Source organism: Nematostella vectensis, chromosome 13 (genome assembly GCF_932526225.1).
Source record: "Nematostella vectensis chromosome 13, jaNemVect1.1, whole genome shotgun sequence".
NCBI classification, from domain to species: Eukaryota; Metazoa; Cnidaria; class Anthozoa; order Actiniaria; family Edwardsiidae; genus Nematostella; species Nematostella vectensis.
Genome location: NC_064046.1, coordinates 7,474,168 through 7,502,081, shown reverse-complemented (window position 1 = coordinate 7,502,081; position 27,914 = coordinate 7,474,168). Strand labels below are relative to the sequence as shown.

Sequence of the window (27,914 nt, the reverse complement as noted above, 5' to 3'; positions counted from 1 at the left end):
GGCTGCAACGGCACTGGTTCAGCAACTCAATTAATCTTTTTGTGTGCGTGTGGGGGACGATAATAATCGATAATATGACATTTTACTTGAGTAAAACCAATCAATTAATCTTTATTAAGTTTTAAATAATGTACAGTAATAGAAAGGCCGAAGCCAGATGCTAATAAGGCTTGATCGGGATTGAATCAATAAATAATATATGATGGGACCAAATTATATAACACACTCGCATACACACACTCAGAGAAGAGATCATACAGGATGGCACTGCTATATTCTATAAAAAAAATCTACACTTTAATATTTCGTCTAGATACCTAGATGGCTGATTCCCCCCCCCCCCCCCCACCCCGGATCCAGTACCTTACGCAACACTTTTTTTTAGCTTACCGCACGAATATAATAAACTTATCACCCACATTGATAGTATTAGCGTTATCATCATCGCAAAAGAATTTCAATACATAGAAGCCAATAGTGTAAACCTGTCCTGTGCCTCGGCTGATGTAATATCCCACTCGATGCAGGTATCTCAAAGCGCCATGGAAGTCAGTATTCCCCCACTGGTCGCAGTTGGTGGCCCCATCACACAGGTTCCCCCACTCGGCGCATCGTCGGGACAACACGGACGTTTCGTCTGATAGCCGAGTGAACGAATTGCATGCTGGGGGATGAGGATCCGGATTCTCAATGAGATACCTTTGGTACGACGAAAAGATTATCAGTGAAAATGCAGAAAACGCGCATTTATAAATATCACATTAATTCATTGTCAAAATGCAAGAGGACAATTATCCACCGCCTAGAAAGAACCTACATAAGAAAGCTTCCATGTCAATATGATATGGCTTAGAACCTAGTATAAGAATCCATTTCAATATGAGACTAAGCTCAGAACCTAACATAAGAAAGCTTCCATGTTAATATGAGGTGGCTCAGAACCTAGTATAAGAATGCTTCCATGTCAATATGAAACTAAGCTCAGAACCTAACATAAGAAAGCTTCCAAGTCAATATGAGATGGCTCAGAACCTAATACAAGAAAGCTTTCATGTCAATATGAGATGGCTCAGAATCTAGTATAAGAAAGCTTCCATGTCAACTGCAGAGTTTAACAGGATGTGTAATTCTCTTTTTTTGGATAAGGCTGGCGGACACCACCAATTAGGGATAGAAGATTTCCTAGAAAACCTTGAACAATAGCAGATTCCCTAGAAGACAATAAGCGATAGGAGATTTCCTAGAAGACCCTGAGGGATAGCAGATTTCTTAGAAGACCCTGAGGGATAGCAGATTTCCTAAAAGGCCATGAGGAATAGCAGATTTCCTAGAAGAACCTAAGGGATAGGAGATTTCCTAGAAGACCCTGAGGGATAGTAGATTTTCTAGAAGACCCTGAAGAATAGCAGATTTCCTAAAAGACCCTGAGGGATATGAGATTTCCTAGAAGACCCTGAGGGATAGAAGATTTCCTAGAAGGGCTGATTTTTGCCCGAGTACGCGCATGCGCATACATTTTTAAGCGCTGTCCAACAGATAACATTCCTACCTGATGACGTCGAAGCCGAGCCCCTCCCTCTTGGTCATGATGTGGACCACCCTGCCGACCGAGCCCTTGTAGCAATAGAAGCGCATCTGGTCAAACCCTATGTCTCTCTTTAACAACTCCATCCCAGTGGTGTATAGAACGTTTTCCATGTTGCTATATTCGGAGATTATGCTGTAATTATGTGTGGTCTCGTAATTACTTGATACGGGGATGCTGTTGATCTCCAGTTTCTTGATCGTCGTCCAGCCACCTAGAAACCAATCATGTGTATGGGTGAACATGCTCTCTAGGCAATCTTATACCCATTATGGGTATGTGATCCCATCCCCTCCCTCCCATGGGTTATTATCACTCGTACCTCGATCACTCGTCATATCACAGTACACCGTGACCCCGTCCCCTCCCTCCCATGGGTTTATCACTGCTCGTACCTCCATCACTCGTCATATCACAGTAGACCGTGACCCCGTCCCCTCCCTTCCGTTGGTTATCATTGCTCGTACCTCCATAAGTGGTCATATCACATTACACGGTGACCCGGTTCCCTCCCTTCCATGGGTTATCATTGCTCGTACCTCCATCAGTGGTCATATCACAGTACACCGTGACCTCGTCCCCTCCCTCCCATGGCTTATCATTGCTCGTACCTCCATCAGTGGTCATATCACAGTACACCGTGACACCCCGTCCCCTCCCTCCCATGGCTTGTCATTGCTCGTACCTCCATCAGTGGTCATATCACAGTACACCGTGACACCTCGTCCCCTCCCTCCCATGGCTTGTCATTGCTCGTACCTCCATCAGTGGTCATATCACAGTACACCGTGACACCCCGTCCCCTCCCTCCCATGGCTTGTCATTGCTCGTACCTCCATCAGTGGTCATATCACAGTACACCGTGACACCACGTCCCCTCCCTCCCATGGCTTATCATTGCTCGTACCTCCATCAGTGGTCATATCACAGTAGACCGTGACACCCCGTCCCCTCCCTCCCATGGCTTATCATTGCTCGTACCTCCATCAGTGGTCATATCACAGTACACCGTGACACCACGTCCCCTCCCTCCCATGGCTTATCATTGCTCGTACCTCCATCAGTGGTCATATCACAATAGACCGTGAACCTGTTCCCCCCCCTTCCATGAGTTATCATCGCACGTACCTCCATCAGTGGTCATATCACAGTAGACCGTGACACCCCGTCCCCTCCCTCCCATGGCTTATCATTGCTCGTACCTCCATCAGTGGTCATATCACAGTAGACCGTGACACCCCGTCCCCTCCCTCCCATGGCTTATCATTGCTCGTACCTCCATCAGTGGTCATATCACAGTACACCGTGACACCCCGTCCCCTCCCTCCCATGGCTTATCATTGCTCGTACCTCCATCAGTGGTCATATCACAGTACACCGTGACACCACGTCCCCTCCCTCCCATGGCTTATCATTGCTCGTACCTCCATCAGTGGTCATATCACAATAGACCGTGAACCTGTTCCCCCCCTTCCATGAGTTATCATTGCTCGTACCTCCATCAGTGGTCATATCACAGTAGACCGTGACACCACGTCCCCTCCCTCCCATGGCTTATCATTGCTCGTACCTCCATCAGTGGTCATATCACAGTAGACCGTGACACCACGTCCCCTCCCTCCCATGGCTTATCATTGCTCGTACCTCCATCAGTGGTCATATCACATTACACGGTGACCCGGTTCCCTCCCTTCCATGGCTTATCATTGCTCGTACCTCCATCAGTGGTCATATCACAATACACGGTGAAGGGTTCTACAGCTGGAGTTGGTTGAATCCAGTAAATCCCGTCACCCCGGGAATGTTCATAGTTTCTTATAGTCAAACATGATCTGCCGGGGAACTCGGAAGATGAGCCATCATGACCTTTATATAAATATATCAACACTAAAATTGTATTTACAAAATACTTAAGGCATTTAAGCATATGCTGGACACGCCCTTTTCTGTGACAAGGGGAAACTGTACGGCGGTCTAGACATGTTGTCAGAAGAAAAGGAAAGTCATTCCAATTTCAATTCGAAGTTTTAAATTTACGAAGCCCCAGCGATTTGCTGACTTTAGAAAGACCTAAACCTACAGGTATTCCAAATACGGAATGAATCAATTTCCTTATTTGGAAGTGACGGCTAAATTTTCTTGATGTATTTTAAGATTTGGTCAAAATTGGTAAGTGAAAATTATAATTAAGTATACACTACATACATACAAGGGAAGGTTCTGCACAGGCCGGCATGACTAGGGGTGATGATAAATGAAGATGTGTTGCACTCTGTTGGAGCTCCTACGGTTTACGGTACAGTGATTTAAGTAGATGGTGGGGTTTACGGTACAGTGACTTAAGTAGATGGTGGGGTTTACGGTACAGCGATTTAAGTAGATGGTGGGGTTTACGGTACAGTGACTTAAGTAGATGGTGGGGTTTACGGTACAGTGATTTAAGTAGATGGTGGGGTTTACGGTACAGTGATTTAAGTAGATGGTGGGGTTTACGGTACAGTGACTTAAGTAGATGGTGGGGTTTACGGTACAGCGATTTAAGTAGATGGTGGGGTTTACGGTACAGTGACTTAAGTAGATGGTGGGGTTTACGGTACAGCGACTTAAGTACATGGTGGGGTTTACGGTACAGTGACTTAAGTAGATGGTGGGGTTTACGGTACAGTGACTTAAGTAGATGGTGGGGTTTACGGTACAGTGACTAAAGTAGATGGTGGGGTTTACGGTACAGTGACTTAAGTAGATGGTGGGGTTTACGGTACAGTGATTTAAGTAGATGGTGGGGTTTACGGTACAGTGACTTAAGTAGATGGTGGGGTTTACGGTACAGCGATTTAAGTAGATGGTGGGGTTTACGGTACAGTGACTTAAGTAGATGGTGGGGTTTACGGTACAGTGATTTAAGTAGATGGTGGGGTTTACGGTACAGTGACTTAAGTAGATGGTGGGGTTTACGGTACAGTGATTTAAGTAGATGGTGGGGTTTACGGTACAGTGACTTAAGTACATGGTGGGGTTTACGGTACAGTGACTTTAGTAGATGGTGGGGTTTACGGTACAGTGACTTAAGTAGATGGTGGGGTTTACGGTACAGTGACTTAAGTAGATGGTGGGGTTTACGGTACAGTGATTTAAGTAGATGGTGGGGTTTACGGTACAGTGATTTAAGTAGATGGTGGGGTTTACGATACAGTGATTTAAGTAGATGGTGGGGTTTATGGTACAGTGACTTAAGTAGATGGTGGGGTTTACGGTACAATGATTTAAGTAGATGGTGGGGTTTACGGTACAGTGATTTAAGTAGATGGTGGGGTTTACGGTACAGAGATTTAAGTAGATGGTGGGGTTTACGGTACAGTGATTTAAGTAGATGGTAGGGTTTACGATACAGTGATTTAAGTAGATGGTGGGGTTTACGGTACAGTGACTTAAGTAGATGGTGGGGTTTACGATACAGTGATTTAAGTAGATGATGGGGTTTACGGTACAGCGACTTAAGTAGATGGTGGGGTTTACGGTACAGCGATTTAAGTAGATGGTGGGGTTTACGGTACAGTGATTTAAGTAGATGGTGGGGTTTACGGTACAGTGACTTAAGTACATGGTGGGGTTTACGGTACAGTGACTTAAGTAGATGGTGGGGTTTACGGTACAGTGACTAAAGTAGATGGTGGGGTTTACGGTACAGTGACTTAAGTAGATGGTGGGGTTTACGGTACAGTGATTTAAGTAGATGGTGGGGTTTACGGTACAGTGACTTAAGTAGATGGTGGGGTTTACGGTACAGCGATTTAAGTAGATGGTGGGGTTTACGGTACAGGGACTTAAGTAGATGGTGGGGTTTACGGTACAGTGATTTAAGTAGATGGTGGGGTTTACGGTACAGTGACTTAAGTAGATGGTGGGGTTTACGGTACAGTGATTTAAGTAGATGGTGGGGTTTACGGTACAGTGACTTAAGTACATGGTGGGGTTTACGGTACAGTGACTTTAGTAGATGGTGGGGTTTACGGTACAGTGACTTAAGTAGATGGTGGGGTTTACGGTACAGTGACTTAAGTAGATGGTGGGGTTTACGGTACAGTGATTTAAGTAGATGGTGGGGTTTACGGTACAGTGATTTAAGTAGATGGTGGGGTTTACGGTACAGAGATTTAAGTAGATGGTGGGGTTTACGGTACAGTGATTTAAGTAGATGGTAGGGTTTACGATACAGTGATTTAAGTAGATGGTGGGGTTTACGGTACAGTGACTTAAGTAGATGGTGGGGTTTACGATACAGTGATTTAAGTAGATGATGGGGTTTACGGTACAGCGACTTAAGTAGATGGTGGGGTTTACGGTACAGCGATTTAAGTAGATGGTGGGGTTTACGGTACAGTGATTTAAGTAGATGGTGGGGTTTACGGTACAGTGACTTAAGTACATGGTGGGGTTTACGGTACAGTGACTTAAGTAGATGGTGGGGTTTACGGTACAGTGACTTAAGTAGATGGTGGGGTTTACGGTACAGTGATTTAAGTAGATGGTGGGGTTTACGGTACAGTGATTTAAGTAGATGATGGGGTTTACGGTACAGCGACTTAAGTAGATGGTGGGGTTTACGGTACAGCGATTTAAGTAGATGGTGGGGTTTACGGTACAGTGATTTAAGTAGATGGTGGGGTTTACGGTACAGCGATTTAAGTAGATGGTGGGGTTTACGGTACAGCGATTTAAGTAGATGGTGGGGTTTACGTTACAGCGATTTAAGTAGATGGTGGGGTTTACGGTACAGTGATTTAAGTAGATGGTGGGGTTTACGGTACAGTGATTTAAGTAGATGGTGGGGTTTACGGTACAGGGACTTAAGTAGATGGTGGGGTTTACTCTACAGCGATTTAAGTAGATGGTGGGGTTTACGGTACAGTGATTTAAGTAGATGGTGGGGTTTACGGTACAGTGGCTTAAGTAGATGGTGGGGTTTACGGTACACCGATTTAAGTAGATGGTGGGGTTTACTGTACAGTGATTTAAGTAGATGGTGGGGTTTACGGTACAGTGACTTAAGTAGTTGGTGGGGTTTACGATACAGTGATTTAAGTAGTTGATGGGGTTTACGGTACAGTGATTTAAGTAGATGGTGGGGTTTACGGTACAGTGACTTAAGTAGTTGGTGGGGTTTACGATACAGTGATTTAAGTAGTTGATGGGGTTTACGGTACAGTGATTTAAGTAGATGGTGGGGTTTACGGTACAGTGACTTAAGTAGTTGGTGGGGTTTACGATACAGTGATTTAAGTAGTTGATGGGGTTTACGATACAGTGATTTAAGTAGATGATGGGGTTTACGGTACAGTGACTTAAGTAGTTGGTGGGGTTTACGATACAGTGATTTAAGTAGATGGTAGGGTTTACGGTACAGCGATTTAAGTAGTTGATGGGGTTTACGGTACAGTGATTTAAGTCTATGGGCCCGGCGCACGGCCCGCCTTTTGCACCCTTCGATATCATTGGACAGATATTGCGGTAAACTGTGATTGAAAACAGGCGTAATCTGTGACGGGTCAGATGCATGTCAAGCAAAGAAGCAGATTGTCCGGCCTGATGTTAGCGCGCCTAGTGGCACTATCATAAACACTCCTAGCGGTACTATCACAGACACTCCTAGTGGTACTATCACAGACACTCCTAGTGGTACTATCACAGTCACTTCTAGTGGTACTATCACAGACACTCCTAGCGGCACTATCACAGACACTCCTAGTAGTACTATCACAGACACTCCTAGTGGTACTATCACAGACACTCCTAGTCGTACTATCACAGACACTCCTAGTGGTACTATCACAGACACTCCTAGTGGTACTATCACAGTCACTTCTAGTGGTACTATCACAGACACTCCTAGCGGCACTATCACAGACACTCCTAGTAGTACTATCACAGACACTCCTAGTGGTACTATCACAGACACTCCTAGTCGTACTATCACAGACACTCCTAGTGGTACTATCACAGACACTCCTAGTGGTACTATCACAGACACTCCTAGTCGTACTATCACAGACACTCCTAGTGGTACTATCACAGACACTCCTAGTGGTACTATCACAGACACTCCTAGCGGTACTATCACAGACACTCCTAGTGGTACTATCACAGACACTCCTAGTCGTACTATCACAGACACTCCTAGTCGTACTATCACAGACACTCCTAGTGGTACTATCACAGACACTCCTAGCGGTACTATCACAGACACTTCTAGTGGTACTATCACAGACACTCCTAGTGGTACTATCACAGACACTCCTAGTGGTACTATCACAGACACTCCTAGTGGTACTATCACAGACACTCCTAGTCGTACTATCACAGACACTCCTAGTGGTACTATCACAGACACTCCTAGTGGTACTATCACAGACACTCCTAGTGGTACTATCACAGACGCTCCTAGCGGTACTATCACAGACACTCCTAGTGGTACTATCACAGACACTCCTAGTGGTACAATCACAGACACTCCTAGTGGTACAATGACAGACACTCCTCGTGGCACTATCACAGACACTCCTAGCGGCACTATCACAGACACTCCTAGTGGTACTATCACAGACACTCCTCGTGGCACTATCACAGACACTCCTAGTGGTACTATCACAGACACTCCTAGCGGTACTATCACAGACACTTCTAGTGGTACTAGTGGTACAATGACAGACACTCCTAGCGGTACTATCACAGACACTCCTAGTGGTACTATCACAGACACTCCTAGTGGTACTATCACAGACACTCCTAGTGGTACAATGACAGACACTCCTAGCGGTACTATCACAGACACTCCTAGTGGCACTATCACAGACACTCCTAGCGGTACTATCACAGACACTCCTAGCGGTACTATCACAGACACTCCTAGCGGTACTATCACAGACACTCCTAGCGGTACAATCACAGACACTCCTAGTGGTACTATCACAGATACTCCTAGTGGTACTATCACAGACACTCCTAGTGGTACTATCACAGACACTTCTAGTGGCACTATCACAGACACTCCTAGTAGTACTATCACTGACACTCCTCGTGGCACTATCACAGACACTCCTAGTGGTACTATCACAGACACTCCTAGTGGTACTATCACAGACACTCCTAGTGGTACTATCACAGACACTCCTAGTGGTACTATCACAGACACTCCTAGCGGTACTATCACAGACACTCCTAGCGGTACTATCACAGACACTCCTAGTGGCACTATCACAGACACTCCTAGTGGTACAATCACAGACACTCCTAGTGGTACAATCACAGACACTCCTAGTGGCACTATCACAGACACTCCTAGTGGTACTATCACAGACACTCCTAGTGGCACTATCACAGACACTCCTAGTGGTACTATCACAGACACTCCTAGTGGCACTATCACAGACACTCCTAGTGGTACTATCACAGATACTCCTAGTGGTACTATCACAGACACTCCTAGCGGTACTATCACAGACACTCCTAGTGGTACTATCACAGACACTCCTAGCGGTACTATCACAGACACTCCTAGTGGTACTATCACATACACTCCTAGTGGTACTATCACAGACACTCCTAGCGGTACTATCACAGACACTCCTAGCGGTACAATCACAGACACTCCTAGCGGTACTATCACAGACACTCCTAGCGGTACTATCACAGACACTCCTAGCGGTACAATCACAGACACTCCTAGTTGTACTATCACAGATACTCCTAGTGGTACTATCACAGACACTCCTAGTGGTACTATCACAGACACTTCTAGTGGCACTATCACAGACACTCCTAGTAGTACTATCACTGACACTCCTCGTGGCACTATCACAGACACTCCTAGTGGTACTATCACAGACACTCCTAGTGGTACTATCACAGACACTCCTAGTGGTACTATCACAGACACTCCTAGTGGTACTATCACAGACACTCCTAGCGGTACTATCACAGACACTCCTAGTGGCACTATCACAGACACTCCTAGTGGTACAATCACAGACACTCCTAGTGGTACAATCACAGACACTCCTAGTGGCACTATCACAGACACTCCTAGCGGCACTATCACAGACACTCCTAGTGGTACTATCACAGACACTCCTAGTGGTACTATCACAGACACTCCTAGTGGTACTATCACAGACACTCCTAGTGGTACTATCACAGACACTCCTAGTGTTACTATCACAGACACTTCTAGTGGTACTAGTGGTACAATGACAGACACTCCTAGCGGTACTATCACAGACACTCCTAGCGGTACTATCACAGACACTCCTAGTGGCACTATCACAGACACTCCTAGTGGTACAATCACAGACACTCCTAGTGGTACTATCACAGACACTCCTAGCGGTACTATCACAGACGCTCCTAGTGGCACTATCACAGACGCTCCTAGTGGCACTATCACAGACACTCCTAGTGGTACTATCACAGACACTCCTAGTAGTACTATCACAGACACTCCTAGTGGTACTAGTGGTACAATGACAGACACTCCTAGTGGTACTATCACAGACACTCCTAGTGGTACTATCACAGACACTCCTAGTGGTACTATCACAGACACTTCTAGTGGTACTATCACAGACACTCCTAGTGGTACTATCACAGACACTCCTAGTGGCACTATCACAGACACTCCTAGCGGCACTATCACAGACACTCCTAGTAGTACTATCACAGACACTCCTAGTGGTACTATCACAGACACTCCTAGTGGTACTATCACAGACACTCCTAGTGGTACTATCACAGACACTCCTAGTGTTACTATCACAGACACTTCTAGTGGTACTAGTGGTACAATGACAGACACTCCTAGCGGTACTATCACAGACACTCCTAGTGGCACTATCACAGACACTCCTAGTGGTACTATCACAGACACTCCTAGTGGTACTATCACAGACACTCCTAGTGGTACTATCACAGACACTCCTAGTGGTACTATCACAGACACTCCTAGCGGTACTATCACAGACACTCCTAGTGGTACTATCACAGACACTCCTAGTGGTACTATCACAGACACTCCTAGTGGTACTATCACAGACACTCCTAGTGGTACAATGACAGACACTCCTAGCGGTACTATCACAGACACTCCTAGTGGCACTATCACAGACACTCCTAGTGGTACAATCACAGACACTCCTAGTGGTACTATCACAGACACTTCTAGTGGTACTATCACAGACACTCCTAGTGGTACTATCACAGACACTCCTAGTAGTACTATCACAGACACTCCTAGTGGTACTATCACAGACACTTCTAGTGGTACTATCACAGACACTCCTAGTGGTACTAGTGGTACAATGACAGACACTCCTAGTGGTACTATCACAGACACTTCTAGTGGTACTATCACAGACACTCCTAGTGGTACTATCACAGACACTCCTAGTGGTACTATCACAGACACTCCTAGTAGTACTATCACAGACACTCCTAGTGGTACTATCACAGACACTCCTAGTGGCACTATCACAGACACTCCTAGTGGTACTATCACAGACACTCCTAGTGGTACTATCACAGACACTCCTAGTGGTACTATCACAGACACTTCTAGTGGTACTATCACAGACACTCCTAGTGGTACTATCACAGACACTCCTAGTGGCACTATCACAGACACTCCTAGCGGCACTATCACAGACACTCCTAGTGGTACTATCACAGACACTCCTAGTGGCGGCATCTTGGTGTTGACAGGCTTACCTATCCACGTCTTGCAGTTTTCGCCCACAAAACCTTTCGGGCATGCGCACTGATAGCCACGATCCCCGTCACATGACCTACTACACGTGCCGCCATTGGAGCAGGGAGACGAAGCACAAACCGGTAAAACCTGAAATACCAGACATAGAGGGAGATGAAACATAAACCGCTAAAACCTGAAATACTGCGCACAGAGGGAGATGAGGCATAAAAGGGTAAAACCTAAAATACCACACATACTCAACTTCCTTTTCACAAATAGAGTTCAACAGCTCTTGTAAAGCGACCGGCCTGTATTGTTCCTGGCGTAATGGCTTGCGAAGTCCCATCCTTGTAATCAACCAGCTTTAGATTAAGCTTATCGGAGTATAAACTAAAAAAGCCCGACAAAATTACTTTGCAAACTCACATAATCAAGAGCTTCGTAGTAGTCGCTTTCTGAGTCAAGAACCAGATCAGAGACGGGCGCCGCAGAGGCAGTGACGTCACTTAGCTCGCACGTCGCTAATAGATTCTTGTAATTGAACGAGGAGCATTGGGCACTACCCAAGCATTTGAAGGCGCACTTGGATGACTCCGTGACGTAATGTTGTGCTATCACGTGATTATCTAGTGCCTTACCTAATATGAAATTATTAGATAAAATCTCATTTGTCTTTTGCTTGACAACACGTCCATTAATATATGTATTTTTTATTTTTCCATTGCCATGCACAGTAGCTTTATAGTTGGACATTTTGATTAGCCGCAATTTGAAAATACAGCTGTCTGGCAAAAATGAAACATCTTTACATTTTTTGAAAACAATCTCCGTCATCCGCTTACATTCTTGTAGGAAATGGTTGCTGTGCAAGAAATGGTTGCTATATGGGAGTTGCTATATGGGAGTTGCTATATGGGAGCTGCTATATGGGAGCTGCTATATGGGAGCTGCTATATAGGAGTTGCTATATGGGAGTTGCTACATGGGAGTTGCTACATGGGAGTTGCTATATGGGAGCTGCTATATAGGAGTTGCTATATGGGAGTTGCTATATGGGAGTTGCTATATGGGAGTTGCTATATAGGAGTTGCTATATGGGAGTTGCTATATGGGAGCTGCTATATGGGAGCTGCTATATAGGAGTTGCTATATGGGAGTTGTTATATGGGAGTTGCTATATTGGAGTTGCTATATGGGAGTTGCTATATTGGAGTTGCTGTATGGGGGTTGCTATATGGGAGTTGTTATATGGGAGTTGCTATATGAGAGTCCCAATATGGGAGTTGCTATATGGGAGCTGCTATATGGGAGTTGCTACATGGGAGTTGCTATATGGGAGTTGCTATATGGGAGTTGCTATATGGGAGTTGCTATATGAGAGTCCCAATATGGGAGTTGCTATATGGGAGCTGCTATATGGGAGTTGCTACATGGGAGTTGCTATATGGGAGTTGCTATATGGGAGTTCCTATATGGGAGTTGCTATATGGGAGTCCCTATATGGGAGCTGCTATATGGGAGTTGTTATATGGGAGTTGCTATATGGGAGTTGCTATATGGGAGTTGCTATATTGGAGTTGCTATATGGGAGCTGCTATATTGGAGTTGCTATATGGGAGTCCCTATATGGGAGCTGCTATATGGGAGTTGCTATATAGGAGTTGCTATATGGGAGTTGCTATATGGGAGTTGCTATATTGGAGTTGCTATATGGGAGCTGCTATATTGGAGTTGCTATATGGGAGCTGCTATATGGGAGTTGCTATATGGGAGTTGCTATATGGGAATTGCTGTATGGGGGTTGCTATATTGGAGTTGATATATGGGAGCTGCTATATGGGAATTGCGCTAAGAGATAATGTGACCTTTTAGGCGGCAATTTCAAGGCAAAAAAATAAAATCTTTAAGTGAAAATCAACCTTTTCTGAAAAAACTTTTTGACTTTATTTGTAAGTGCTAAATAAGTTGTTTTTGCTGAGCCACTTAAAATGTCACGTGATCTTTTTGCGCTAGTCCAAGATGTAGACAGGAAATCTTGTCGGGGGAGGGGTTGCTGGAATCAATTTAACTTCCTTAGGAGGTATCTCATTTCAGTTGGAAAATTCCTTATATTTATGATGCAGAAAAAATCTTTTGATAGTTACATTATCAACTATGAGCTACAAGCTGACCTTGGTGTTTACGCGTAAATGCCGCTTCCCCGAAACACTTTCCTCTTTTCTGCGCATGAAAAGACCCCGCCAGAATAAATAGGCCCGCAAGGCATGCTGCGAGGCTCCACCATCTGATAGGTAAGAGACAGTACATCAAATATTACGCTTGGCTGGCAAAACAAAGCGAAAAGTTTTGACAGAAATTAAACGCCCAGGTTGAGGTCACCGTTTGCCTGGTTCCACTCACCATGTAGCCTGGTTCCACTCACCATGTGGCCTGGTTACACTCACCATGTGGCTTGGTCACACTCACCATGTGGCCTGGTTACACTTACCGTGTGGCCTGGTTACACTCACCATGTGGCCTGGTTACATTCACCATGTGGCCTGGTTACACTCACCATGTGGCCTGGTTAAACTAACCATGTGGCCTGGTTCCACTCACCACGTGGCCTGGTTCCACTCACCATGTGGCCTGGTTCCACACACCATGTGGCCTGGTTACACTCACCATGTGGTCTGGTTACACTTACTGTGTGGCCTGGTTAAACTTACCATGTGGCCTGGTTACACTCACCATGTGACCTGGTTACACTCACCATGTGGCCTGGTTACCATTACCGTGTGGCCTGGTTACACTCACCATGTGGCCTGGTTACACTCACCATGTGGCCTGGTTAAACTCGCCATGTGGCCTGGTTACACTTACCGTGTGGCCTGGTTACACTTAACATGTAGCCTGGTCCCACTCACCATGTAGCCTGGTTCCACTCACCATGTGGCCTGGTTACACTCACCATGTGGCTTGGTCACACTCACCATGTGGCCTGGTTACACTTACCGTGTGGCCTGGTTACACTCACCATGTGGCCTGGTTACATTTACCATGTGGCCTGGTTACACTCACCATGTGGCCTGGTTAAACTAACCATGTGGCCTGGTTCCACTCACCACGTGGCCTGGTTCCACTCACCATGTGGCCTGGTTCCACTCACCATGTGGCCTGGTTACACTCACCATGCGGTCTGGTTACACTTACTGTGTGGCCTGGTTAAACTTACCATGTGGCCTGGTTACACTCACCATGTGGCCTGGTTACCATTACCGTGTGGCCTGGTTACACTCACCATGTGGCCTGGTTACACTCACCATGTGGCCTGGTTAAACTCACCATGTGGCCTGGTTACACTTACCGTGTGGCCTGGTTACACTTACCATGTAGCCTGGTCCCACTCACCATGTAGCCTGGTTCCACTCACCATGTGGCCTGGTTACACTCACCATGTGGCTTGGTCACACTCACCGTGTGGCCTGGTTACACTTACCGTGTGGCCTGGTTACACTCACCATGTGGCCTGGTTAAACTAACCATGTGGCCTGGTTCCACTCACCACGTGGCCTGGTTCCACTCACCATGTGGCCTGGTTCCACACACCATGTGGCCTGGTTACACTCACCATGTGGTCTGGTTACACTTACTGTGTGGCCTGGTTCCACTCACCACGTGGCCTGGTTCCACTCACCATGTGGCCTGGTTGCACTCACCATGTGTCCTGGTTACACTTACCATGTGGCCTGGTTCCACTCACCATGTGTCCTGGTTACACTCACCATGTGGTCTGGTTACACTTACTGTGTGGCTTGGTCACACTCACCATGTGGCCTGGTTACACTTACCATGTGGCCTGGTTCCACTCACCATGTGTCCTGGTTACATTCACCATGTGGCCTGGTTACATTCACCATGTGGCCTGGTTACACTCACGATGTGGCCTGGTTAAACTATCCATGTGGCCTGGTTCCACTCACCACGTGGCCTGGTTCCACTCACCATGTGGCCTGGTTCCACTCACCATGTGGTCTGGTTACACTTACCCTGTGGCCTGGTTAAACTTACCATGTGGCCTGGTTACACTCACCATGTGGCCTGGTCACACTTACCATGTGGCCTGGTTAAACTCACCATGTGGCCTGGTTACACTCACCATGTGGCCTGGTTACACTTACCGTGTGGCCTGGTTACACTTACCGTGTGGCCTGGTTACACTTACCATGTGGCCTGGTTCCACTCACCATGTGGCCTGGTTACACTCACCATGTGGCCTGGTTACACTCACAATGTGGCCTGGTTCCACTCACCATGTGGCCTGGTTCCACTCACCATGTGGCCTCATTACACTCACCATGTGGCCTGGTTCCACTCACCATGTGGCCTGGTTACACTCACCATGTGGCCTGGTTACACACACAATGTGGCCTGGTTACACTCACCATGCGGCCTGGTTCCACTCACCATGGGGCCTGGTTCCACTCACGATGTGGCCTGGTTCCACTCACCATGTGGCCTGGTTCCACTCACCATGTGGCCTGGTTCCACTCACCATGTGTCCTGGTTCCACTCACCATGTGGCCTGGTTACACTTACCATGTGGCCTGGTTCCACTCACCATGTGTCCTGGTTACATTCACCATGTGGCCTGGTTCCACTCACCATGTGTCCTGGTTCCACTCACCATGTGGCCTGGTTACACTCAATATGCGGCCTGGTTCCACTCACCATGGGGCCTGGTTCCACTCACCATGTGGCCTGGTTACACTCACCATGCGGCCTGGTTCCACTCACCATGGGGCCTGGTTCCACTCACCATGTGGCCTGGTTCCACTCACAATGTGGCCTGGTTCCACTCACCATGTGTCCTGGTTACACTTACCGTGTGGCCTTAGGGAATGACCGTTAGAAAAGCAAAGAGGGGGGGGAGGAGAACAACAACAAAAAACACGATAAAAAGGCGGGGATCCAAAACCAAAGGGAAAAATATTAAACAACAAAAGGAAGTTGCTTACGAAAAGAAAACATGCAACCTCAGAAGGAATACAAAAATCATCATGCGACCGGAAGAAAAGCAAGACTAACGCATCCTTCGGATCATTTTAAATTGTCCGTCTCTTAGAACCCAACGTGTTGATTTGTGGATTTGGTTGTTGATTTGGGATTTCGACTCGGTACAAGGAAGATTAAACGCGGTGTTTTGCGAACACTTAACCCGCAACTAATATAATGAACCGTAAAGAAGGTCTAACTATCTGTTCGCTAAGGTTTTCACTCTAGAGGTATACAAAATAACCGGGATAAAATCAATGATTCTTTGTTTAAACATCTGCGTTGTGTTACGAAGCAATGATAACTGGAACCCAACCGTCAAGAGCATTATATTATAAACGGTCAAGAAAACGCTGGTCTTTTTTAATAAAATTTTAGATGATTATACAAGATATACAAGAATGGGAATAGTACGATTCCAGAAGAGACAATCCCCACACACACACGTAGGGAATTTCCTCCAGCAAACCTCCCTCCCACCTGTCCACCCACCTCTCTCTCACCTGTCCAGCCTATTGCATTTCCACCCCCTGGAAGTGGCCATAATACCGTGTTTTAACCCCCTTTAAGAACTTTAGGAATAGGCACTGAAAGACGTGACACCACCCACCCACACTTTGGAATTCCCTCCGTTGTAGCGGGGCATGGATTGCAAATTGCTAAAACTCTTAGTGCTACACGAAGATGTATATCCACAAGACACCCAAGGGAACATTAGATTTCGCACCTTTGTCGCGAATCCTTGCTAGTTGGCATGTCTGCGAACTTTTGACTAATACTAAATTTCGCACCTTTGTCGCGAATCCTTGCTAGTAGGCATGTCTGCAAACTTTTGATTAATACTAGATTTCGCACCTTTGTCGCGAATCCTTGCTAGTAGGCATGTCGGCAAACGTTTGATTAATACTCGATGGAGCACGCTCCCTTGCCTGTAAAGACTCGGTCTGCGAGCTCTCTCGCTGTCAAGTCGATATATTGACCATATTATTAATAAGAGTGTGTCACCTGCAATGTCTATGTTTGTGTTTTCAAATTAGTACTGTTGACTAGAAAGCAGGTACTGTCTATACCCTTATAACAAAACATGCGATTTTCGAACGCATTGGCGACGCCGTGGTAGAATGGTATCGGCACCGGATGGAGTACACGAGCCGCGGTAGAATGGCATCGGCACAGGATGGAGTATACGAGCCGCACGTTCTCCCCGTTTACGCATCTGAATATTGCGGGAAAACATAAGTGTCATGAAATAGGTCTGGACCGCGGTTTGTTACACTTGACCTTTATTAGACTCTGAAGTAGACTGAGTTTTACTATTCTCCGTCGGCTTCTATGCTAGTCAAATGCGCCACTTCACAACCCGTACCCTAACTATTCTGATTAAACATCCGTGAACCAATAACATTGTGACAATAATATCTTAAGCAATCACCACACAATTACTGCCGGCCGCATAAAGGACTTAAAATAACATCGTTAAAACATCTCGAACAAACACTTTTGTCTACACAAAGGACAGAAAGTAAGAAAAGGATGATAACATTGAAAAGCCTCCACATATTCTTAAAACAAATTGCTGGAGTTTGTTATTTTGTCGCAAAAAGAAGAAGCTAAAGGTAAACATACATAAAATCAGTGTTGCCACATCCCAGCATGCATTGGACGATTGTGTGTCGTTCTTAAAAGCATTATGGAAATAAGAAACAGTCTGTCCAAATAACTGTTTATTATTTCACGTGTTTTTAAGTGCAAAGACGCATAACTTAAAATGTCTACCAGACTGCGTAACTCCCTAAAAATTCATGTAGAATATCTAATACAATCTTTTATTATCCAAAATTGAATTTGTGCGGCAATAATTATGAGAATGCATTTTACTGCTGTAGACTATCTATCTGATGTAAGACTATCTGATTGAACTTATAAACCTAAGAGAATAAATGCACACAACCGCATAAGAATTTACTAAAATATCATACAAACATATAGCAAAAGAAATGCTATATTTCGACTTTCACAGACGCTGAAATAGGCACTTTCGTAAAGCATTGTGGGTAAAATGCCGACCTAGGTCTCGAGGTTCCTCTTGTCTGGGCCGACCTGGGCTCCAGAGAATGCACCCATGCTAACAGTCTACAAATCTAGCGCACAAATATCATAAACTTATCACCTACCCCGACTGAATTGCTATTATCGTCACAAAATAGATGCTGGACACTAAAACCGATAGTATGTGTTTCTCCTGTAGCTCGATTAGTGAAGTATGCTTGCCTATGTGCAGTTCTCCAAGGACCATCAAAGGCTGTGTTCCCCCACTGGTCGCAGTTGGTGGCCCCATTACAGAGGTTCCCCCACTCGGCGCATCGTCGGGACAACACGGACGTGTCGTCTGATAGCCGAGTGAACGAATTGCATGCTGGGGGATGTGGAACCGGATTCTCAATGAGATACCTTTGGTAAGACGAAAAGATTATCAGTGAAAATGCAGAAAACGCGCATTTATGAATATCAAATTTTATTCATTGTCAAAATACAAGAGGACAATTATCCACCGCCTTGACGGTCTCCATCGCAAAAACGACTTATTCCAGATTCGATTCGATCCAATGTTCTATGAGACTGATGTCAATGAGACTATGCTCAGAACCAATATGAGTCAATATGAGATGGCTCAAAAACAAGTATAAAAAAGCTTCCATGTCAAAATGAGACCAAGCTCAAAACCTAACATAAGAAAGCTTCCATGTCAATATGAGGTGGCTCAGAACCTAGTATAAGAAAGCTTCCATGTCAATATGAAGACGCGTTCTCACCTGATAAAAGGGACATCCCATAAGACGAATTCTCACCTGATGAATGGGACATCCTGTAAGACGCGTTCTCACCTGATAAAAGGGACATCCCGTAAGACGAATTCTCACCTGATTAAAGGGACATCCCGTAAGACGCGTTCTCAGCTGATAAAAGGGACATCCCGTAAGACGAATTCTCACCTGATAAAAGGGACAACCCGTTAGACGCGTTCTCACCTGATGAAAGGGGCATCCCGTAAGACGAATTCTCACCTGATGAATGGGACATCCTGTAAGACGCGTTCTCACCTGATAAAAGAGACATCCCCTAAGACGAATTCTCACCTGATGAAAGAGACATCCCGTAAGACGAATTCTCACCTGATGAAAGGGACATCCCGTTAGACGCGTTCTCACCGGATAAAAGAGAGATCCTGTGAGACGCGTTCTCACCTGAAGAAAGGGACATCTTGTAAGACGCGTTCTCATCTGATGAAAGGGACATCCCGTAAGACACATTCTCACCTGATGACGTCGAAGCCGAGCCCCTCCCTCTTGGTCATGATGTGGACCACCCTGCCGACCGAGCCCTTGTAGCAATAGAAGCGCATCTGGTCAAACCCCATGTCTCTCTTTAAGCTTAGCATCCCAGGTGCCTCAAGGAGGTATGCGATGTTTTGGATATCAGAGATCGTGCGGTAATTTTCTGTGGTGAGGAGATCCGTCGAGACTGGAGTACTGGTGATTTCTAGTTTCTTGATCGCAGTCCAACCACCTAAAAGACCTAAAATGTGTTATCAACTTATACACCTATTTCAAAATATGTTGTCGTCAGTGCAAATGCCAATTGTCAATGGCACTTCTGCTATCAGAAAATTTCAAAATCCTCAAATTTCCACTGAATGCAAAAAATGCGATTATATTGCATATCATCTTTATTATACCCCTAAGCATGGTTTTAAAACTGCCATTTGCCAATTGCCATTCGCCATCTGCACTGACAACGTCTATTAAAATAGGTATGTTAAAACAGTGGTACGTTTTAAGTGTTTCAACGAAACAACAGGTTTAATAGATCCGTAATCAAGTTATTAATTACTTTGTTGTTGATGCAAAACAACATTGAGCTCACCCTGGTCATGTCTGAATGGCTGATGATTGGGTTTTAGAATGCGATATCTTACACGGCTTCCTTAGGCTTGCTTGAAGACAGCACCAGTCAGTTTGGCTTCCCCGATTGCTGCCCATAATTCCCTTGTGCGGGTTTGGTGTGCTGCCCATGATTCCCTAGGGCGGGTTTGGTGTGCTGCCCATGATTCCCTTGTGTGGATTTGGTAGGCTTCCCCTGATTCCCTTGGACGGGTTTGGTGTACTGCCCATGATTCCCTTGTGCGGGTTTGGTGTGCTGCCCATGATTCCCTTGGGCGGGTTTGGTGTGCTGCCCATGATTCCCTTGGGCGGGTTTGGTGTGCTGCCCATGATTCCCTTGGGCGGGTTTGGTAGGCTTCCCATGATTCCCTTGGGCGGGTTTGGTGTGCTGCCCATGATTCCCTTGGGCGGGTTTGGTGAGCTGCCCATGATTTCCTTGTGCGGGTTTGGTAGGCTTCCCATGATTCCCTTGGGCGGGTTTGGTGTGCTGCCCATGATTCCCTTGGGCGGGTTTGGTGAGCTGCCCATGATTCCCTTGTGCGGGTTTGGTGTGCTGCCCATGATTCCCTTGGGCGGGTTTAGTGTACTGCCCATGATTCCCTTGGGCGGGTTTGGTGTACTGCCCATGATTCCCTTGGGCGGGTTTAGTGTACTGCCCATGATTCCCTTGGGCGGGTTTAGTGTACTGCCCATGATTCCCTTGGGCGGGTTTGGTGTGCTGCCCATGATTCCCTTGGGCGGGTTAGGTGTACTGCCCATAATTCCCTTGGGCGGGTTTGGTGTGCTGCCCATGATTCCCTTGTGCGGGTTTGGTGTGCTGTCCATGATTCCCTTGTGCGGGTTTGGTGTGCTGCCCATAATTCCCTTGGGCGGGTTTGGTGTGCTGCCCATGATTCCCTTGTGCGGGTTTGGTGTGCTGCCCATGATTCCCTTGTGCGGGTGTGGTGTGCTGCCCATGATTCCCTTGGGCGGGTTTGGTGTGCTGCCCATGATTCCCTTGTGCGGGTTTGGTGTGCTGCCCATGATTCATAGGGCGGGTTTGGTGTGCTGCCCATGATTCCCTTGGGCGGGTTTGGTGTGCTGCCCATGATTCCCTTGGGCGGGTTTGGTGTGCTGCCCATGATTCCCTTGGGCGGGTTTGGTAGGCTGCCCATGATTCTCTTGGGCGGGTTTGGTGTGCTGCCCATGATTCCCTTGTGCGGATGTGGTGTGCTGTCCATGATTCCCTTGGGCGGGTTTGGTGTGCTGCCCATGATTCCCTTGGGCGGGTTTGGTGTGCTGCCCATGATTTCCTTGGGCGGGTTTGGTGTGCTGCCCATGATTCCCTTGGGCGGGTTTGGTAGGCTGCCCATGATTCTCTTGGGCGGGTTTGGTGTGCTGCCCATGATTCCCTTGGGCGGGTTTGGTGTGCTGCCCATGATTCCCTTGGGCGGGTTTGGTGTGCTGCCCATGATTCCCTTGGGCGGGTTAGGTGTACTGCCCATGATTCCCTTGGGCGGGTTTGGTGTACTGCCCATGATTCCCTTGGGCGGGTTTGGTGTGCTGCCCATGATTCCCTTGGGCGGGTTTGGTGTGCTGCCCATGATTCCCTTGGGCGGGTTTGGTGTGCTGCCCATGATTCCCTTGGGCGGGTTTGGTGTGCTGCCCATGATTCCCTTGGGCGGGTTTGGTAGGCTTCCCATGATTCCCTTGGGCGGGTTTGGTAGGCTGCCCATGATTCCGGTTTCGTTTGCTGTCGATAGATAACCAAGCATGTATTTTTGGTTTACCAGCCACGTTTTGCTGAGCAGGAGCGCAACGTCTATTCGATATGTTGTTGTTTGGGGACTTGCCGGGATCTTTAAGACGAAGGCGAGGCTGGACTAAGCTCGCTATATGTATACGCTAGAACTAGAAAGCAACCCATTTGATGGTCCCACATGAAAGGAAACAAATGTAAAACAATTCAAGAGGGAACTGGGAGAATTGGATACATTCGGCCAAACGAACCAATCTGCCAAAAGCGTGAGGGCGTAGGAAATCTCAGAGTTGGTCTCTCGTCCCTGCGTATTTACAAAATAATCAATGAAGTCAAGGTAACTCTAATATAACACTAATGATTAAGCAACTTTCAAAACTTAACTGCGCATGCTCAAAGAGCCCGACTACAACATTTTCCTTTAAATGAAATAACGATAAAAATAAATGATGTTTTAACATAGGGGTGAAGATGGCATGTGGTTTTGAAGACCATTCAAGAGTTTAGCTTGCCAAATAAATCGTCCGAAACGAAAAGAAAAAAAACATGATTTTGCCACGTATAGGAAACCGGACACTCCCTGGATTAAGATGCACTAAAAGGTCATCGAATTGGAGGGTCCAGGGCCTTTTAAAATCTAGACTAAGGAAACCATCAATTGTAAACAAATTCTGAATTATTATTAAAACAAAAAAACTTAAGAACTTCCGTTTTTCAAGATAGGAACATGAAATACTAGACTATAACTTAAACAATAGTACAACCCGTCCTGTAACATTGTTATTGTCAGGAAAAAAAATTAAAGCTATACATCATCGACTAAGTATCATGCATTATCTTCAACTGATTGCTGTTGGCGTCTAGATCTCGGTGATGGCGTCAGTCTTCAGCGCAATTTGAGGCGTCCAGTTCAGTACATCTATGGAAGGGTAGCACGGAAATAAAGCAATAATATAGGTCCTTGTTCGAGGGGCGTTGACCCGAATTTGCTAAATATTGGATCCTGCTACTAAACTTCTTCGAACTTTGGGATTATTATTGCTCAGACTATAATTGGTCATGTGACAGTAGACCTTGAAGCAGTGCCACTTCCTCCTCATCATAGGCCACACCTCAGCCATCAGTGGCCATTAGACAGTGGCCATGGGCTTATCATTGCTCGTACCCCCATCACTCGTCATATCACAGTAGACCGTGACCCCGTCCCCTCCCTCCCATGGGTTAACATTGCTCGTACCTCCATCAGTCGTCATATCACATTACATGGTGACCCGGTCCCCTCCCTCCCATGGCTTATCATTGCTCGTACCTCCATCAGTGGTTATATCACAGTAGACCGTGAACCTGTTCCCTCCCTCCCATGTGTTATCATCGCTCGTACCTCCATCAGTGGTCATATCACAATAGACCGTGAAGGGTTCTACTGCTGGAGTTGGTTGAATCCAGTAAATCCCGTCATCCCGGGAATTGCCATTCAATTTTATAGTCAGACACGATCTGCCGGGGGTTTCTGAAGACGATCCATTATAACCTTGAAGTAAAAGACCAAAGAAAATAGAGCTAGTCTCAATTGCAAGCTGTATTTCAAGGGAAGAGTTATAAAACCGAAACAGGTCGATACCAATTTATTGTATCTATCAGGAAATATAGCGTCTTGGCTTGGTTTACAATAATGACAAAAAACCGGATTGAAGATGCGTTACCGACCTTAGTGTTTTGACTATCATATCCAAATTCCCGATTCGGAATTCCCTAAGTTATGGCTATAATAACAGATCAGCAACTTATGTCTCGCTGTAAGACGTTCATGAAGCGTATGCAGGAAGACTTAACTCATTTTTAGTAGCAAAATGATAATCATGAGAATATTGATGTCTGTTGGTTACCTATCCATGTCTGGCAGTTTTCTCCAGCAAATGTGTTAGCGCATGCGCACTCATAAACTGTTCCGTCACATGACTCTGTACATGTACCGCCATTGATGCAGGGAGATGAAGCACAAACTGGTAAAACCTGAAATACCACACATGCAGGGAGATGAAGCACAAACCAGTAGAACCTAAAATACCAGTCATGCAGGGAGACGGGAAACAAACCGGTAAAACCTGAAATACCAGACATGAAAAACCGACAAACTCGCATAATCGCACTCGTCAAACTCACATTATCACACTTGACAAACTCACATAATCGGCCCCATCGTAGTACTTGCTTCCTAAGTCAGGAATCAAATCAGAGCTGAGCGCGTTCAAGGCCGTGACGTTGTTGAGCTCGCAGGCGCCATGTTCATCCCTAAAGTTGAGGGAGAAGCATTGCTCGGCGCTCAGACAGGCGAACACGCAATCCAACAGCTCCGTGACGTCATGTTCAGCTATCACGTGGTTTACTAGTGCTTTGTCTGAGATGAGCATACTATCCGTTAGTGGGAATATCATGACAACAAGTACACATTTTTCAAGAGATAATCTATATACCTTTGTGCTCGAGTGTAACGCTAGCCTGACCTTTGTGCTTGAGTGTAACGCAAGCCTGACCTTTGTGCTTGAGTGTAACGCTAGCCTGACCTTCGTGCTTGAGTGTAACGCAAGCCTGACCTTTGTGCTTGAGTGTAACGTAAGCCTGACCTTTGTGCTTGAAAGTAACGCAAGCCTGACCTTTGTGCTTGAAAGTAACGCAAGCCTGACCTTTGTGCTTGAGTGTAACGCAAGCCTGACCTTTGTGCTTGAAAATAACGCTAGTCTGACCTTTGTGCTTGAAAGTAACGCAAGCCTGACCTTTGTGCTTGAAAGTAACGCTAGCCTGACCTTTGTGCTTGAAAGTGACGTAAGTCTGACCTTTGTGCTTGAGTGTAACGCTAGCCTGACCTTCGTGCTTGAGTGTAACGCAAGCCTGACCTTTGTGCTTGAAAGTAACGCAAGTCTGACCTTTGTGCTTGAGTGTAACTTAAGCCTGACCTTTGTGCTTGAAAGTAACGCAAGCCTGACCTTTGTACTTGAAAGTGACGTAAGCCTGACCTTTGTGCTTGAGTGTAACGCAAGCCTGACCTTTGTGCTTGAAAGTAACGGAAGCCTGACCTTTGTGCTTGAAAGTAACGCAAGCCTGACCTTTGTGCTTGAGTGTAACGCTAGTCTGACCTTTGTGCTTGAGTGTAACGCTAGCCTGACCTTTGTGCTTGAGTGTAACGCTAGCCTGACCTTTGTGCTCGAGTGTAACGCAAGCCTGACCTTTGTGCTTGTAAGTAACGCTAGCCTGACCTTTGTGCTTGAAAGTAACGGAAGTCTGGCCTTTGTGCTTGAGTGTAACGGAAGTCTGACCTTTGTGCTTGAAAGTAACGCAAGCCTGACCTTTGTGCTTGAAAGTAACGCTAGCCTGACCTTTGTACTTGAGTGTAACGCAAGCCTGACCTTTGTGCTTGAGTGTAACGCAAGCCTGACCTTTGTGCTTGAAATTAACGCAAGCCTGACCTTTGTTCTTAAAAGTGACTTAAGTCTGACCTTTGTGCTTGAGTGTAACGCTAGCCTGACCTTCGTGCTTAAGTGTAACGCAAGCCTGACCTTTGTGCTTGAAAGTAACGCAAGCCTGACCTTTGTGCTTGAGTGTAACGCAAGCCTATCAAAACAATCAAAACTATCAAAACAATTCTGACAACCGGTACTTTATTTTATTATAAAGTTAAGAACCACATATAAGAGCCTAGAATTATCCTGTTAGCCTAAAATTATCAAATTAGAATCCCTTTTTATAAGCATCTATTTAGCCTACAATTGTTAATTGTATTAATTTGCTTTATAAAATATGAATTTACTGGCTTACCATATGAAAATTGTTTTTTAAATAGTTTTAAACATGATCTTAAGGGATTATATAGGAGACCTGGTTTTTTTATGATTAACTTATATACATCAATTGCTTGACCATAGGTCATTGTCATCATATCTTTATAAAATAGGCAAGAGACTATTTATGAACCTAAATAGCCTAAATGTCACTAAATGCACATTATACAACAACCTGTCAGACTAACTTGGGAAAAAAACTAGGTTTTACATTTTAACTCTGATTCATTATTTTTCTATTTGTAAAAAGTTTTCTTACTTTTTAGTACTTTAAATGTGCTTATTTTTGGTGACCTACATTAAATACCAATGTCTAATATGTACATGTTATCGATAGTTCTTGGCTTGTTTGCAGTCAGTTTTTGTGTTTTTAGGTTAGAAATACTCTAGCGGCCGCCATATTGTTTTGCGCGTCCAAGAGACCTGGGCCTGGACAGATCGCGGCTGGCTGGCTGGCAGCTTGTGACAATGACGTCATTGACCACACAAACTCAGTCGCCTAGTTATAGACCATTTCTCTATACCTATGGGGCTCCGCGTGCGGCCTACGGCCGCGCTGGCTCCGCTACGACGGCAAAAAGAGGTTTGAAATGGTGGATAGTGGAAATTAAAAATACTGGATAGTATACTAATAAACTACTAAAAAAATTGCATGTTCATAGAGTTCATCCCTAGATACATATGACATTTAGTTTAACCGTTTAGACAATTTTCCTCCCTCACCTCATCTCGGTTCACCTCCTTCCCACTCGTAATGGGGCTAAAGTAATGACGGCTAAAACGGATTCAAAACAATCTGATGACAACAGCTTCAAGGAATTGGCTTTATAATATTCGGTACACGAATTGCAGATATACACGAACAACATTTCGTCTGATTTGCTCGTTAACGGTCTAGCGAGGAAGTGGACTTAAAGTATAAGCTTGCCTTCTCTTTTCGCTAATGTAGTCTCTAGTTATTTTGTGTCTGTTTCTAGATATAAAGTTTCTGTATTTTTATTGAAACTAGTTTAGTTTGGAATATGGCATTTTAAACTTCGCAGAGCCGAGTCTATATGTTCTCACGTAAATCTCAAATAATTATATATTTAAAAAAACATGTGCTTTAAGAATTGCTAGGTTAAAAATTATACTTCTACTCATAAATTATACTTAAACCTATTTTATTGAATAATATTTCACGAGCGATGAAGTCGCGATCCTAAATTTTCAAGAAGCCATTTCCATACGCTATAGTTTTTCCAAACATAAAAGTCTTTGAGAAGCTATTTGTTATTGGCTATACTATAAAGATAAAATTGTCTCAAGAATTGTAGTACCTTTGTAGTTTCTTTGCAGGCAAAACACGTAACATATCTGCTACAGAAATACACGGTCAGTAAAGCCTGTTCGCCAGTGTTGAGGTCTCTTGTTGAAAAAAAAAAGTTTGAAAATACTTTGATAAATTATTCAGATTGGAATTGAAATTTCGACATTAATTAAGTCTAACAAAAACATTTATGATAGGGGGTTATCTTATTTTACACGCAAATTGTATTAGCGAAAATACATTTTCACACACATTCGCTGACTAGAACACTTTCCTGAAAATAAGACCATGTTTTTTTTTAAACCAAAAGGTAAAGGAAGAAAATAACGAAATAAAATGTGAGATGCATAGTGGGATATTTTTTAAATTTATGCAAACAGGTGAATTCTTCTTGTTAGTTGACTCTTATTTGTTGGTTAGAATACTTGATAAAGTCCACAGTAGAGAAATAAATCAACTCAAAGGTTGTTTTTTTCTCTTATGGATTGAATTTTCTGTTGTGGAAACAGAGAGATATTCAAACAAATGGCTTGAAGTTCATGTTGAACTTTTTCACCTAAAGAACATGTTTCGTCTTAATGAGTCAAGCCCCAGACGCCTACGCAGAGCACCTAGGGTAATCCCGAGCTACGCTATTCAGGTGTTTCAAGTTGGGCGACTTGATAGATAAAATCGAACAATCGGGGGGGCAGGCGGGCGGGCGCGCTCTGATTGGCTCTCGTGAGGTCCTGT

General features: G+C 45.2%; 2 protein-coding genes across 9 annotated transcripts; both read right to left on the bottom strand.

Moving 5' to 3' along the window:
* Positions 1-335: 335 nt before the first annotated feature.
* Positions 336-17,499, bottom strand: LOC116617386. The gene is made up of 7 exons (XM_048721241.1): positions 17,214-17,499; positions 13,496-13,608; positions 11,751-11,962; positions 11,342-11,471; positions 3,302-3,451; positions 1,550-1,799; positions 336-699 (listed from the first exon to the last, which is right to left on the bottom strand). Exons 1-7 carry the CDS (start codon positions 17,240-17,242, stop codon positions 387-389), a joined length of 1,197 nt encoding a protein of 398 aa, XP_048577198.1. The 5' UTR covers positions 17,243-17,499; the 3' UTR covers positions 336-386.
* Positions 17,500-18,069: 570 nt separating this feature from the next.
* On the bottom strand, positions 18,070-27,368 carry LOC116617399. Of its 8 annotated transcripts, none has more exons than XM_048721238.1 (8): positions 27,193-27,360; positions 26,597-26,648; positions 24,572-24,746; positions 24,224-24,435; positions 23,924-24,050; positions 23,419-23,568; positions 19,676-19,934; positions 18,070-18,809 (listed from the first exon to the last, which is right to left on the bottom strand). In XM_048721238.1, the coding sequence occupies exons 1-8, from the start codon at positions 27,225-27,227 to the stop codon at positions 18,500-18,502; spliced, it is 1,320 nt and encodes a 439-aa protein (XP_048577195.1). In that variant the 5' UTR covers positions 27,228-27,360; the 3' UTR covers positions 18,070-18,499. The 8 variants fall into 8 exon arrangements, with proteins under 8 accessions (XP_048577195.1, XP_048577196.1, XP_048577197.1 ...); XM_048721239.1 differs by having other exon boundaries at positions 24,692-24,746; positions 27,193-27,358; XM_048721240.1 differs by lacking the exon at positions 24,572-24,746 and adding an exon at positions 25,622-25,646 and having other exon boundaries at positions 27,193-27,357.
* Between the last annotated feature and the right edge of the window lie 546 nt (positions 27,369-27,914).

Bases quoted from the DNA above. Each gene is read 5' to 3' on its own strand.
- LOC116617399 (XM_048721233.1), bottom strand. From the start codon at position 27,227: ATGTTACGTGTTTTGCCTGCAAAGAAACTACAAAG. The intron at 24,051-24,223 runs GTGAGTTTGTCA...GTGGTATTTCAG, and splicing joins ACTACGATGGGGCCGATTAT to GTTTTACCAGTTTGTGCTTC. The intron at 19,935-23,418 runs GTACGAGCGATG...AACACATTTTAG, and splicing joins TGATATGACCACTGATGGAG to GTCTTTTAGGTGGTTGGACT.
- LOC116617386 (XM_048721241.1), bottom strand. From the start codon at position 17,242: ATGCCTACTAGCAAGGATTCGCGACAAAG. The intron at 1,800-3,301 runs GTACGAGCAATG...ATTGGTTTCTAG, and splicing joins TGATATGACCACTGATGGAG to GTGGCTGGACGACGATCAAG. The intron at 700-1,549 runs GTAGGAATGTTA...GTCGTACCAAAG, and splicing joins CTCGGCTTCGACGTCATCAG to GTATCTCATTGAGAATCCGG.